Source organism: Molothrus ater, chromosome 24 (genome assembly GCF_012460135.2).
Source record: "Molothrus ater isolate BHLD 08-10-18 breed brown headed cowbird chromosome 24, BPBGC_Mater_1.1, whole genome shotgun sequence".
Classification (NCBI taxonomy): Eukaryota; Metazoa; Chordata; class Aves; order Passeriformes; family Icteridae; genus Molothrus; species Molothrus ater.
The window spans coordinates 5,172,884-5,187,659 of NC_050501.2; the positions used below are offsets into that span (position 1 = coordinate 5,172,884).

Consider the following 14,776-nt stretch of genomic DNA (forward strand, 5'->3'; position numbering starts at 1 on the left):
GGGGTCCCCGTGGGGTTTTGGGTCACCTTCTCCGCTTTATCGGGGTCCCGGGAGCCCCCAGGCTGCACGGCCGCGGGACGGAGGCGGCAGGAGGGGGTCCTTCCCCGTGTGCCCCCGGATTGTCCCCACCGCCCCGTTTTGGGGTCCCCCATCACCCCCCGAAGCCCGCGGGCTATTTGGCAGCTCATGGCGCTGCCCGCGGTGGGGATTGGGGGTGGCGTTGGGGACGGCCCCGGGCAGCGCCCCGAGTGTCCAGGGAGCCCCTTCCCGTGGGGGTTTGGTTTTGGAGCCGGGAGTGAAGGAATGGGTGAAGGAAAGGCTGTTTTGGAGCTTGAGCTGCGTGGTCACAAGGGGAGTTACAAAACCGGAATGCCCTGAGGAGCCTGGGGAGGGCAGGGTGGGAGCAGCGCCCACCCCGCCGTGCCCTCACCGCCCTCCCTCCCTCCGCAGGTGTGGGGACATGAGCGGGGACATGCGGGCCTTGCTGTGCCTCTGGCTGGTGGCCCAGGTGGCCCGGGTGGCCCTGTCCTCGCGGGTCCGCGCCCGCCGGGAGCTGGGTCCCGGTTTGTACCAGCACGGCGTCTACGACGCGGGCGGCTCCTACTGCCAGCGCGGGGACGTGTGCTGCCACGGCCGCGACGACGGCTGCACCGTGCCCTACCACGACACCCTCTGCTACTGCGACCTCTTCTGCAACCGCACCGTGTCCGACTGCTGCCCCGACTTCTGGGAGTACTGCCTGGGAATTCCAGCCCCTTTCCCCAAAGCCCCCGGTGAGTGCACCCAGGTGCTGGGGTTCAGCCCTGGGGTGCTGCTGCTGCTGCTCGGGGTGATGGATGTGGCACCCCGCGGTCCTGCCCTCGCTGCAGAGCTGCCCCAGAGCCCTCGAAGCCGTGGGAACTCCTACAGAGTGTCCGGGATGGGGACAGATTCCCTCAAAAAGAGGTGTGGGAGCAGCCGGTGATCCCAGAGCCCGTTCCCATCAGTGCCTGCAGGCAGAGCAGGGACGAAGGGGGACACGAGGGGACACCATCCCAGCTTGCCCGGTCACGTCTGGGGCAGGCAGATGCTGGCCCTGGCTTAACCCTGCCGGCAGCTGGGGGCACGGGCAGCCCCCGGCTCCCAGCACAAGGCTGTCTCAGAAGTCCCAGCAGCGGAGCAGAGCCAGCTCCCGGGCACAACCGGCCCCTTTATCCCCTGTCCCGCCAGGCTGAGCACATTTAACCCTCCCGGCGCCGAGCCAGGCTGCCGCCCTGCACCCACGAACCCCCAGCAGAACTTTGGGGTGCCCAGGTGCAGCCTGGATTTAAGAACAGCGTTGATTTTCCCTTTGGTTTGCCCCCCCCGCCCCGGGAATTTGGGGGAATTTGGGGGGCTGGTGGGACCCCGAGCACTCACCAGGGGCTCTCCCATTCCCCTGCAGGCTGTGCCCGTGCCGGACACAATTATCCCACGGGAGCCACGTACCGGGAGAACTGCAACCTGTGGTGAGTGCGGGCACCTGTGGCATGTCACCAGCATGTCACCAGAGGAAGGTGTCATGCTCCTGTAAACCTCAGCGAGCGAGGCCCGAGCTGGGTGGCGGGAGCTGCTGCCAAAATGCCTTTGCTCCAACAAATCCGGAGCCAAAAAGGGCCTTGAGCCTCTCCCGGGTTCCAGCGCACGCCTGCGTGGGAGCCGCTCGCCCCGGCGCTGCCCAAGGGGCGTTTTGGTCACGCTGGTCCCAGCCCAGCTTGCCCAAGCCTGACCGGGGTTCCGTGCCAGCTGTGCCTCCTGCTGGGCGCTCCCGGAGCTCGGGGTTAACTGGGAATTCTGCTGTTCCTGTACTGGTATTGCTGGCATGCGGAGGTGGGGGATTGGAGACGAGGATTGCAGCCCGAGGGGCGATGCTGCTGCAGATAAGCGGAAATCAAAGGCAGCGTCTGGGGCGTGGGCAGGGGCACGTGTGGGAACATGTGTGTGTGCGCTGGGGCTGCGGGTGAAAAGCCAGCCCGAGCCTCCCCGCAGCTCTGGGGAGTTTATCCGGGATCGTGGCACGGAGCACTCAGGGATGGAGGAGGTCCCCGTTCCCCTGGGAATGTCCCCGAGCCCCGCAGGTGGATGTCACCTCTCTGCTGCTGGGGGAGCATCTCTGACCCATCTCTTCCCTTCCTAACCCTTCCAAACCCTCCTCCCCCACACTTGGTGCCGGGAGAAGAGGAATTTCTGCAGTGTCACCCCCAGCCCTGTCCCTGCTGGGGTCCCACTGGGGGGGTGCCAGGGGACAAAACCCATGGCGGGGTGACACAGGGTGTGTGTGGCACCCATCTGGTGGCACCCTGACGTGCTCCCAAGCCCCCAGGTGTCACCCAGAGCACCGGGAGCGCTCAGGGATGGATGGGGGAAGGCTGGAATCCAGGTGCTGCCCCGGGATCGGGATGGGGGTGTCTGGCGGGACACGGCCTCGCTCAGCTCCATAAAAGGGAAATGTGCCGGGATCTGAGCATGCCAAGCATTGCTCAGTGCACGGGGGGAGCACAGCCCGGGGCTCCCCTGGGGACCCACCACACCCCCAGAGCCCCCCCCTTGGCCCAGCTGTCCCCATGGGGTGCCCTGGTCACTGTGGGTCACCCATGGGGACAGCCAGCCCTGACCCCCAGCCCCGGGCTGCTGTCCAAGCCCCTCTCTGATGTCTGCAGCCCTGGCAGCTTTTCAGGTTTTCTGTCCCATGGCCTGGCTGCCCTCGGGGCTCCTGCGGGGGCTGGGGCAGGGGGGGACAGCTCCCAGGGCCACCCAGAGGCCACTCAGTGTCACCCAGAGGCCACTCAGTGTCACCCAGAGGCCACTCAGTGTCACCCAAAGGGCTGCCCACGGCTTCACCCCGCTGTGAGGTGCCAGGCTCTGGTGACCCCTAACAGAAGCAGCCAGTTTGGGAAGGGCAGCGCCCACTCAGTGTCCCCCCGGTCACCCTGGGGACATCATTTCTCGCCGCCTGTCCCCTCTGCAGCACCTGCGGGCCCGGCGGGCAGTGGCAGTGCGAGGACCACGCCTGCCTGATGGATGGGGAGCTCATCGATGCCGTCAACAGGGGCAGTTACGGGTAAGGAGCGGGCACAGGGATGCTGCACCCCTCGGTGCTTTTCGGGGTGACCCCTGAGCCGTGTCCCCGCTCCCCGCGCAGCTGGAGAGCCGCCAACTACAGCCAGTTCTGGGGGATGACCCTGGAGGACGGGATCCGGCACCGCCTGGGCACCTTCCGTCCCTCTCCCACCGTCATGAACATGAACGAGATGCACGTGAGTGCCCCCGGGGGGGAAACTGAGGCACGCCCACGGCTGCGAAGGGGCTCCCAGAGCAGGGGGGCAGGCAGGGCAGCCCTCGCGTTTGGAGACAGCAGCTCAGCAAATTCCCCCGGACAATCCCCGGGCTGCCAGTGTTGTTTTTTCCCCCTCTCCTCCGCGCTGGTTTCCCATCGGAACGCCGGCCCCGCCGCTGCTGACTCAGCAGAGCCGCCTCTCTTTGCCTCTGCCCGCACCCAAACCCGGGCTGGGCACCCGCCGGGGGTCCCCGGGGTGCTGGCAGGGCTTGGTGCACCCCCAGCCCCGGCTCTGGAGCCCGAGGTTTAATTTTAGAGGCGTTTCCTGCGGGCAGCGGTGGCCCTGTCCTCCCCAGGAAGGCCAGGGCGGGGGCTCTGTCCCCGCTCCAGGGAGGAAAGGCAGGGCCAGAGGCCACCCTGAGGGGCTGGGTCACCCTCGGGGCGGCCACCGAGGGCCTTGCTGGGCTCTGGGATGGGACATGGGGTGCTGGTGCTGTCTAAGGAGCTGCTGGGGATGTGGAGCCCAAATTTAGGGGAAATTGAGGGGTGTGGCCCTTCTGGGATAACGGGGAACCCAAATCTTTGTCTCTCAGGGTGACCTCCCTGTCCTGAGCGGTCCCATAGGGGGCTGGGGACACTAGAGCTCACTGGGGACCATCTCATGGGATGGCTGGGGTGGCAGGAGGAGGACATGGGGTCCCACAGTGGGGCTGGGGGACACAAAACTGGGTGGGGACACTGCTCAGAGGTGGCAGGAGGAGGAGCAGGGCTGGGGACACTAAAGCTCACTGGGGAGCACCTCAAAGGATGGTTGGGTGGCAGGAGGAGGACATGGGGTCCCACAGTGCGACTGGGGGACACTAAAGCTCACTGGGGAGCATCTCAGAGGATGGTTGGGTGGCAGGAGGAGCTGGGGGGGTCCTGGTGAGCTGAGCCCCCCATCTCTGGCCCGCAGATGAACATGGACTCCAACGAGGTGCTGCCGCGTCACTTCGACGCTGCTGAGAAGTGGCCCGGGATGATCCACGAGCCCCTGGACCAGGGGAACTGCGCCGGCTCCTGGGCCTTCTCCACGGCCGGTGAGGGGCGGCAGGGCGGGGACAGCGGGGACAGGGGCAGAGCCACCTCCCCTTGACCTGCGGGGACAGCGGGGACAGGGATGGAGCCGCCTCCCCCTGAGCTGCGGGGACAGCGGGAACAGGGGCAGAGCCACGTCCCTCTTAGCTCTGGGGACAGTGGGGACAGCGGGGACAGGGACGGAGCCGCCTCCCCCTGAGCCGCGGCTCCTCCCCAGCCGTGGCCTCGGACCGCATCTCCATCCACTCCATGGGCCACATGACCCCCGCGCTGTCCCCCCAAAATCTCCTGTCCTGTGACACCCGAAACCAGCGCGGCTGCAGCGGGGGGCGCCTGGACGGAGCCTGGTGGTACCTGCGCAGGAGGGGGTGAGTGGGGTAATGGGATAATGGGGTGGGATAATGGGGTAATGGGATAATGGGGTGGGATAATGGGATAATGGGATGGGACAAGCTGAAATGGGAATAGGAGAGAATAAGAGGGGATGGTACGGGATGGGATGGGAATGGGATGGGATTGGAGGGGAGGGCACCAAACAGGATGGAATGGGATAGGATGGGATAGGAAAGTTGTGGGATGGGATGGGAAGGGAGTGGGATGGGACAGGACAGGATGGGATGGGGCAGGGTGATATGGGACAAGATGAAATGGGAATGGGAGAGAATTGGATGGGGTGGAACACGATGGAATGGGATGGGATGGGATGGGATGGGATGGGATCCCCATGCTCATCCTGTGCCTTGGACAGCTGGGGAATGAGGCTGCCATGGCAGGATGGACAGTGGGGTTTGGGACAGGGATGGACAGTGGGGTTTGGGATCAGGATGGGAGTGGGGATCAGAGTGGAGATGGGAGTGGGGTTTGGGATTGGGATGAGAGCGGGTTTTGGGATGGGAATGGAAGAGGGATTTGGTGTGAGGATGGAGAGTAGGTTCGCTATGGGGATGGGATTGGGATGGGACTGGAAGTTCGGTTTGGGATGAGGATGGAGCCGGTCCTTCCCCTCCTGCATCCCAGGGTGGTGACAGACGAGTGCTACCCGTTCACGAGCCAGCAGAGCCAGCCCGCGGCGCCGCCCTGCATGATGCACAGCCGCTCCACGGGCCGGGGCAAGCGACAGGCGACAGCGCGCTGCCCCAACCCCCGGACCCACTCCAACGAGATCTACCAGTCCACCCCCGCCTACCGCCTCTCCTCCAGCGTGAGCGCCGGGCCCGGGGCGGAGCGGGAGCCCTCGGGAGCGGGAGGGGGCTTGGCTCGGGCTGCTTTACCTGGGAGAACCGAGGCTGGGAATGCGGCTGGGAAAACCCCGCTGCGGAGCCCGCGGGGAGCGGCTCCTCCCCGGCAGCCGCCTGTGGGTGCTGGAGCTGCTCTGCTGCATGCCCGGGGCTGGGGAGGGCAGTGCCGGGGGTCCCGGCCTCGCTGCCACCCGCTGCCACCCGGTGCCACCCTGTTCTGTGCTTGCAGGAGAAGGAGATCATGAAGGAGCTGCTGGAGAACGGCCCCGTGCAAGGTATGGGGGAGGCAGAGGCACCTCTCTGTGCATCCCAAAAGGTCGGGGGGACAAAGTAGGAGGGGGAAACGGCTTTGTCCATGCTGGGGGAGCTGTGGTGGCAGCCAGAACCCCCCTGAGCTGCTCCCCCTGCGTGCCCGGGCGGGGCTGCCCCAGTGCCCGTCACGCTGCCCACCCCGGCGGGCACTGGGTTGCTCATTAACTCCTGAGATTTAATCACCGCCTTGGCAGCTGCGTTTGTTTAAACTTTATTTGTGCTTTTTGAAACCTCCTGGGAGTGTTGCTGCATGGCCCCGGGGAGGCTCCAGCTGCTGCCTCCCCTCCCGTTTGGAATTCGATGCCCCCACACCCCTCTGTGCCCACGGGGACACAGATCCCCTTCCCTCGGGACAGGGGCAGTGTCCCCAAACCCTCTGGCCATCCCCACAGCCATCCTGGAGGTGCACGAGGATTTCTTCATGTACAAGAGCGGGATCTATCGGCACACGCCCGTGGCCGAGGGGAAGGGGCCGAAGCACCAGAGGCACGGGACCCACTCGGTGAAAATCACTGGGTAGGTCTGGGGGGGCTCACAGGGGGGTGAGCCACCCCATCCCGCTCCATCCCACCCCATCCCACCCCATCCCATCCCATCCCATCCCACCCCATCCCGCCCCATCCCATCCCATCCCATCCCATCCCATCCCACCCCATCCCACCCCATCCCATCCCATCCCACCCCATCCCATCCCATCCCATCCCATCCCATCCCATCCCACCCCATCCCATCCCATCCCATCCCATCCCCACTCCTTCGTGTTCCACCCCATCCGATTCTCTCCCATTCCCATTTCATCTTGTCCCATATCACCCTGCCCCATTCCATCCTGTCCTGTCCCATCCCACTCCCTTCCCATCCCACCCCACAACTTTCCTATCCCATTCCCTATCCCATTCAGGGTGGCAAAAATGTTCCCTTTGGGTGTCCCCGAGCTGGGAAAGGGAGCAGGGATGGGAATGATGACACAAGGGATACGAGTGTGATGCTCAGCACCCTGGAAAAGGGGGAGTTTGGAGGTGCAGACACCGGGCAGGGGATGGATCTGCCCTGTGCTGTTTCCTTCCTCCTGCCGTGGTTAAATATTCCTGCCCCTATTCCGGGAGCGGATGTCCCAACCTCGGCCTGGCCCTGGGGAGGTGCCGGGAGCAGGAAATGAGCAGGGTCAGCCCCCCCGTGCCCCAATCCCACCACGATGCTGGGTGGGGGGACCCCAAAGTCTGGGGGTGCTTGGGGACCCCACAGTCTGGAGGTGCTTGGGGGGACTCCATGGTCTGGGGGTGCTTGGGAATCCTCCCCACAGTCTGGGGGAGCTTGGGGACCCCACAGCCTGGGGAAGCTTGAGGACCTCATGGTCTGGAGGTGCTTGGGGGGACCCCAAAGTCTGGGGGTGCTTGGGGACCCGCTCACTGTCCTGTCCCTCTGCAGGTGGGGAGAGGAGCAGCTGCCTGATGGCCAGACCCAAAAATACTGGGTGAGTTTGGGGGGGACGCTCAGCCACGGGGGCGCTGCCATTCCCTGCACCCATGCTTGGCTTTTTTTGGCGGGGGTGTCACCGCTCTGACCGTGTCCCCTGTCCCCTCTGCAGACGGCGGCCAACTCGTGGGGCACGGCGTGGGGCGAGGGCGGCCGCTTTCGCATCGCCCGCGGCGTCAACGAGTGCGAGGTGGAGACTTTCGTGGTGGGGGTTTGGGGCCGCGTCAGCATGGAGGACATGCCCCACAAGTGAGCCCCCCCCGCCCCGATGTCCCCAGCGCGGCCCCGCCCAGCTCACAGCACGCTGGGCTGTCCCCCGTGTCCCCTGGAGGGGGCTGCGTGTCCCCCGTGTCCCCTGGAGGGGGCTGGCGCTGTCCCCCGTGTCCCCTGGAGGGGCTGGCGCTGTCCCCTGGAGGAGGCTGGCGCTGTCCCCCGTGTCCCCTGGAGGGGCTGGCGCTGTCCCCTGTGTCCCCTGGAGGGGCTGGCGCTGTCCCCTGGAGGGGCTGGCGCTGTCCCCTGTGTCCCCTGGAGGGGCTGGCGCTGTCCCCTGGAGGAGGCTGGCGCTGTCCCCTGTGTTCCCTGGAGGGGGCTGGCGCTGTCCCCTGGAGGAGGCTGGCGCTGTCCCCCGTGTCCCCTGGAGGGGCTGGCGCTGTCCCCCGTGTCCCCTGGAGGGGGCTGCGTGTCCCCGCCGTGCTGACACAGCGGCTGGGGGCAGTGGGGCGTGCGAGGGGGGTGCCCCGGGGGCTGCTCCCGTCTCCCATGGGATTTGCCCGCTAATCCCCCCTGCCCGGGGGCTCGGCCGGGCTGCGGTGGTGGCCGGGGGCTCTTCAAAGGCAGCTGCACCCCCCTCCCCAATCCTGGCTGTGGGATTTTCCCCCCCCTTTTCCCCCCCATATTCCTGCCCTTCCCGTCCTGGCCCCAGCAGCTCCCCCCAGCAGGGCAGCGCTGGAGTTCGGGGGTGAAATAACCCCGTGGCGGGGGTCCCCTGAGCCCCCAGGGCTGGGTGTCGCCAGGATGGGGTCCCCACCGTCCCCCCCAGCCCGTCCCTATGGTGCTATGGCCCTGCCACCCCCCTGGGGGACAGCAGGGACAAGGGAGGGCTCAGCCCCGTGGTGTCCCCATGTCCTGGGGGGCACAAATGGGGTCCACGCAGCCAGCACAGCCCCCTCCCCCCCAACCCAAGGGCTGTACTTTTAAGACAATTTTTTTGTATTTATTTTGCTTTTTATTGTTTGTAAATAAAGTTATGGAAGCCTCAGAGGCCAGAGGGTGCACTCAGTGCTCCGAGGGGGACACGTGGCCCCTGTCACCCCCGTGTGGGGGCCCAGCGTGGCCTCGGGAAGGGCTGGGGGGGTGAGATAAGGCCCCGCTCATTGTCCACCTTCCGGCCCCGCCGCTCCGGTCACCGCGGCCAGCGCTGGCCACGCGCAGCCACTCGGGCCACCACGGCTGCCGCCTATGTCACCATGGCCACCTATGTCACCACGGCCAGCTGTGCCACCGCACCCAGCTGTGCCACCACAGCCAGCTATTGCCACCACAGCCACCGTGCAGCTGGGCGGCCAAATGCCAGCTGCAAGCGCCACCACAATGTAATGTGCCACCCCAAGTGCCACCACAGTGAGATGCGCCACCACATCCACGCTGTCCCCACAGCTCCCGTGTCCCCGCAGCCACCCCGCGCCCTCCCTGGGGTGGCGCTGGGGCCGTTGTCGCCTTTTCCAAAGGCCCGTTTTGCTGGCGGTCCCTGTCCCTGTCCGCGTCCCCTCCCTCGGTCACCCCCGGGTCCCCCCGCAGGGGACACTCACAGGGTGGAGGGCGGTGCCACCTGGTGGTGGCTGCGTGCAACTGCAGGGATGGGCGCGTATATATTTATATATTTATATATTTATATATTTTTATATATTTATATATTTATATATTTATATATTTTTATATATTTATATATTTATATATTTATATATTTATATATTTATTTATATATTTTAAAATATGAAAAAATATCTCTATTATGTATAGATAGAGATACAGATGTGTATATCTATATCTATCTATATATATATCTATATCTATCTATATATATATCTATATATATATATATATACAGGTGGCTGTTTGTGTTCAGACGTGAACACTACCCTTTGTATATCTATCTATATATATCAATATATACCTAGATATATGTATCAATATGTCTATATATATACATCTCTCTGTGTGTATATATACCTGTATATTTGTATATATGCAAAAAAACCCACCCTGTATATATTTTTATATGTGTATATACATACATGTAATAACACAGATATAATATACATAATATAAAAAATATATAATATAATATATAATGTATTATGCATTATAGATTATGTATAACATAGTATATAGTATATAATATATATTATGTATATTATATAAGATATAAAATATATTATATGTCATTTATAATATATTTAATATATTAAATACAAAACGTGTGTGTCTATGTATTTACATATACACATGTAAATATATATATAAACACATTCCCTTATATATATTTACATGTGTATATATACATGTAAACAGGTTTTTATATGTTTATGTGTACCTATATATGTACATGCATATATATATATTTTTAAAAGTCTATATATATATATTTATACGTGAAAATATGCATCTATACACACCTATATATGTATTTATATGTACACCAGTGTATGTATACTGTATGTGTGTTTATATGTAAATATATATACAAATATATAATGCAGGTATGTATTTTTAAATATATTTATATGTATTTTATATATATTTTACATATATGTATTTTATATATATAGCACATAAAATATATTAAAATACATATATGCATGTATAAAATATATAACATACATCTATGAAATAGATATTTATATTTTTATAAATATATGTATACATATAAATATATTTATATGTATTTACAACCCCTCTGCCTCAAGCCCAAGCAGGGCTGAGCTCTGACTCAACAGAAATATTGGAAATGCTCAGGGGAAAATATCCTTGGAATGCTTGGGGATGGTTGGGAACAGCCAGTCCTGCCCGGGGCTGGAAAACACCGAGGTCACAGAAAACACCGAGCCTGGGCTCCTCCTGCTCATCTCAGACCTTTGAACTTTTCATTCCTTAAGAATTCCTCCAAAGCTCTTGGAGATTCCTCAGGGTAAATTCCAGGCTCATCACTCGGGAAGAAAACTCCGGCATTGATGGGATTTTTCTGTGCCTCTGGAGCCTCCCCCGATTCTTTATTTCCTATATTTGGACATGAAACTCCTAGGAATTGATTTCAGGGAATGGTGTCCAGCCCTGGGACGTGTCCCCTGGTGCCACCACAGGGGACGGGAGGCACCTGACGTCCCCTGGAGCCCCCCCTGGACACAGAGACCACAGAGCACTCGGAGCAGAACACATTTTATTCCAAAGCTGGAAAAACTGAGCTCTGAACTTTGTCTGGATTTGGCTTCAGGATTGGCAACAGCGAGGGGACGGTCCCATGGGGCTGCAGCAGCACATCCCACTCCAGCAGCCCCTGGAAAAACAGGGATGAGACCCCCAGGAATGCATTCCCAGGGTGGGATGCGCTCCCAGGGTACTCAGGGAGGGAAGGAAGGAGCTTTGTCCTCACTTTTCCCCTTTTCCTGCTGCTTCCAAACCCAAGGCTCAGCTCTTCCTCCCCGAAACGGGGATGTTCTGCTGCAGGCACCTCGGGATGAAGCTGGAATTTGGGGTTGGCATGGGATCTAAGCTGTTTTGGCCGTCCCAGTTTGGCGTGGGATTCACCCTGACTCCCACAAAACGGACACAAGGAATCCAAGCCAGGAAAACCCCAGCAGGATTTGGGGTGGATCAAGCCGGAAATTTGGCCCCGGGGGGAGCTCTCAGAAGGGCTCAGCATCATCCAACAGCGAAGATGAGGACGGCTGAAGCTTCTGGAGAGCTCCAGAGTTGCCAGCCTTTGGAGTGGGGACGTCAGAGCATCCGTGTCACCACCATGGCGAGGAAATCCTCGTAGCTGAGGCGGACATTCCCCACCATGGCCGTGTCCTTCTCCCGGAAGGCGTCGGTGAGGCTCTGCAGCTGCATGCAGATGTGGATGAACCGGTCCAGTTGGATACTGGGATTGGGGGAACGCTGGGCGTACCGGGCCAGCAGCAGCTGGCTGAACTGGGGGCTCAGGTTGTAGCCCATCTGGGAGAAAGCTGGGAGGAAGAAAAACTCGGATTCAACCTTCCCAAATGGAGAGGGAGTGGCTGTGTCCTCCTCCCCCGTGCCCCACACACCCCATCTCCCACTCCCACCACCCTTCCCATACTTCCCACTCAGGGTGTGCACGGGCAGGGCTCTCCAGAGGAATCAAGCCACAAATTCCAGGCATTTTTCCCTTTTACACACACCCAGGAGCTCCTCCCCAAAAACCAGGCTCCAGCCACTCATCGTTGAGGGGGAATTCTGAGCTTCCTGAAGGAACTTTGTGCCCCACCCCTGCTGCAGCTTATCACCTCCTGTCCCCTGAGAAGCTCCTGGTCTATCCCGTGGACAATTCCCAAGGAAACCTCCCAGGAGCTCAGAGCCCTCCAGCCTGGCTGCTGCAGGGACCACTCCAGCAGGAATTCCAGTTTCCAGCTGGGAACAGAGCCTGGCAGTGCTTATGGGGAGGGGGCCTGGAGGGGCCAGGCTGGTGGCTGTGCCCCTCACCCACCTTGCTGGAGCTCGCTGAAGCTGATGGAGCCGGACTGGTCCCGGTCATACTGCTGGAAGAGGCTCCTCCACTGCTGGATGAAGCGCAGCAGGGCGGAGAAGCCGTAGACGTCGATGCGCCCCGACCGCGTCTTGTCAAACATGTCTGGGCAGGGAGGAGGGAGTGGAAAAGCTGCAGAAGCTTCCAGGGAGCTCAGGATCCACGCCGTGGCTCCCTGGAATCCAGCTCTGATCCCAAAAATCCCCCTGGCCAGGACTGCAATCGTCCGGGACCATTCAAGCCCCAAGGCTGGTAAGAATCGGCAGCAAAAGCTGAGGTTTGGGCAAGCTTTGGGTGAGTCTCTGCATTTTTTGGGCTTTCCTCCCTTTCCTCCCTGTTTTTTCTGGGATCTGGGGCTTGTGCAGAGCTGGGATTTCCTTTCCCAAGCAGGATTTTGGGCCCTTCACCTCTGTCCTGCACCACTGGGAACTGCTTGGTTTGCCCGGCTCCAGCCAGGAACGATACCCAGGGAAAAAAGGGAATTCTGCCAGGATGGGCTTCACCCCAAATCCAACCAAACCAGATGAGAAGAGGGGAAGGAGACCCCAAACTCACTGATCATGAGCAGACAGGTCTCATCGTTGAACGAGGACCAGTTGTTGTTGACCAGAGCCTGCTTCAGCTCCTTGACGGAGATGAACCCGCTGTGATCCGTATCCACCGTCTGGAACCAGGAAAACGCCTCGGGATCCACCCCTGGGGGGGCATTCCCTGCTCGGGGAGAGGCCATCGGAGCTGTCACCTTCCCCTCGCACAGGCCACGGGCTGGGCTGGCCCCGGGGGTGGCTCCCAGGGCCGGGCAGAGCTTCTCCTCCCACGGGATTTACAGCCCGGTAAAATTCCCCGGGAGAACGGGGCAGGAAGGGCTGGGATGGGCACGGAGCAGCTGGAGCCGGGAATGGGCTGGGAACCTGAGCCTGGTGGAGCCCTGGGGTGGACAGAGAGCCACGGTGCTGCCCCACAAAGCCGGCAGCGCCGGGAGATTGGTGTGGGGTGAAAGTTTTAGGGCTGCCTGGCACTTCCTCTTCCTCCCCTTTTTCTTTTTCCTCCTCCTCTTCCTTCTCCTCCCTCTCCTCCTCCTCCTCCTCCAGGATTTCAAAATAATAAACCGGGACACCCAATTTCATCCTCGTGGTGGCTTCTGCTGAGCTGGGGACCCCCTCAACCCCCACCCGGGCACCGGGGTGGGGACTCCCCAGCCCCCCGACCCCGCACCGGGCTGGGAACCCCATCTCTCCCCGCCTTGTCCCGGTACCGGAGACCCCCGGACTCACCTCCCGGGGCCGGCCCACCGTAGGGCCCGGGCTGGGGGCCGCCGTAGGGGCCGCCGTAGGGACCCCCGGGCGGGGGGTGCCCATAGGGTCCCGGGGGTGGCCCCCCGCCGTAGGGAGCCCCGGGGTAGGGCCCGACCGGGGGGGGCTGTCCTGCGCCGGGGTAGCCCTGGGGAGGGGACAGAGCCGGTGTGAGGCGGGCACCGGACACCGGGCACCGGGCACCGGGCACCGGGATGGGCGCGGGGACGGAGCTCGTGTCGCTCACCCTGGAGACCCGCGCGCCTCCCCCGGTCCGACCCCCGGACCAGCCCCCGGTCCGAACCCCGCCCTGGTCACATCCCGGTCCCGGTCACGGTCCGGACCCCGGTCGCGACCCCGACCCCGATCCCGATCCCGATCCCGGTCACAGTCCGGATCGCCGTCACGGTCCCGATCACACTCCCGATCCCGGTCACAGTCCCCATCCTGGTCCCTGGTTCCCGGCGTCGCTCCGGGTTCCGGTCCCTCTGCCCGGTCCCACTCTCCGCTGCCTCTCCGGTTCCGCTCCCCGGTCCCCATTCCCTGCCCCCCGGTCCCGGTCGGGGTCCCTGCCGCCCCTCCCACTCCTCCGGTCCCGGTCCCAGTTCCCGTTCCCCGCCGCCGCTCCTGGTACTCGTCCCGGTCCCCGTCCCCGTCCCCGTCCCCGTCCTGGTCCCCGTCCCGGTCCCGGTCCCGCACCTGCCCCGGGTACGCCATAGCGGGTCTTCCGCCCCGACCACGCCCAGATGACGTCACACAAAAGACACGCACACATTGGCTACGGTTGCCGGTGACCACGCCCCTGGGCGGGGCGGAGGCAGAGCGGTGACGCGCGGGAAGCGCGCGCCCGAGGGAGGCCTTAAAACGGCAACGGCGGCTGGGCGGGGTGGGGCCCACCGGGAGCGGGGATAGCGCCGGGAGCAGCCCAGGAGCGGGGCTGGAATTCCCCGGGAGATCAGCCGGGATCAGCCCGGGAATGGGGCTGGAATTCCCCGGGAGATCAGCCGGGATCAGCCCGGGAATGGGGCTGGAATTCCCCGGGAGATCAGCCGGGATCAGCCCGGGAATGGGGCTGGAATTCCCCGGGAGATCAGCCGGGATCAGCCCGGGAATGGGGCTGGAATTCCCCGGGAGATCAGCCGGGATCAGCCCGGGAATGGGGCTGGCGACCCCACAAAATGAGGGCTGGGATTCCCCTGGCAGTAGGACCGAGATCCCTCCAGGAGCAGGGCTGGGATGGCAAAATTTTCTGGGATTCCAGAAAATCCAAGAGCAGCGCTGGGGTCAGCCTGAGAGTAGGGCTGGCAACCCCACAAGACCACGG

At 61.6% G+C, this 14,776-nt stretch overlaps 2 protein-coding genes across 3 annotated transcripts; one reads left to right on the plus strand and one right to left on the minus strand.

The window, feature by feature from the left end:
• Positions 1 to 450: 450 nt before the first annotated feature.
• TINAGL1 (tubulointerstitial nephritis antigen like 1) lies at positions 451 to 8,656 on the plus strand. Its single transcript, XM_036397283.2, has 11 exons — positions 451 to 773; positions 1,424 to 1,487; positions 2,987 to 3,079; positions 3,161 to 3,275; positions 4,251 to 4,374; positions 4,590 to 4,740; positions 5,390 to 5,573; positions 5,840 to 5,885; positions 6,315 to 6,438; positions 7,351 to 7,396; positions 7,511 to 8,656. The coding sequence occupies exons 1-11, from the start codon at positions 461 to 463 to the stop codon at positions 7,649 to 7,651; spliced, it is 1,401 nt and encodes a 466-aa protein (XP_036253176.1). The 5' UTR covers positions 451 to 460; the 3' UTR covers positions 7,652 to 8,656.
• Positions 8,657 to 10,817: 2,161 nt separating this feature from the next.
• Positions 10,818 to 14,221, minus strand: PEF1 (penta-EF-hand domain containing 1). Of its 2 annotated transcripts, none has more exons than XM_036397279.1 (5): positions 14,152 to 14,221; positions 13,435 to 13,600; positions 12,716 to 12,871; positions 12,122 to 12,265; positions 10,818 to 11,621 (listed from the first exon to the last, which is right to left on the minus strand). In XM_036397279.1, exons 1-5 carry the CDS (start codon positions 14,167 to 14,169, stop codon positions 11,392 to 11,394), a joined length of 714 nt encoding a protein of 237 aa, XP_036253172.1. In that variant the 5' UTR covers positions 14,170 to 14,221; the 3' UTR covers positions 10,818 to 11,391. The 2 variants fall into 2 exon arrangements, with proteins under 2 accessions (XP_036253172.1, XP_036253170.1); XM_036397277.1 differs by having other exon boundaries at positions 12,122 to 12,292.
• Between the last annotated feature and the right edge of the window lie 555 nt (positions 14,222 to 14,776).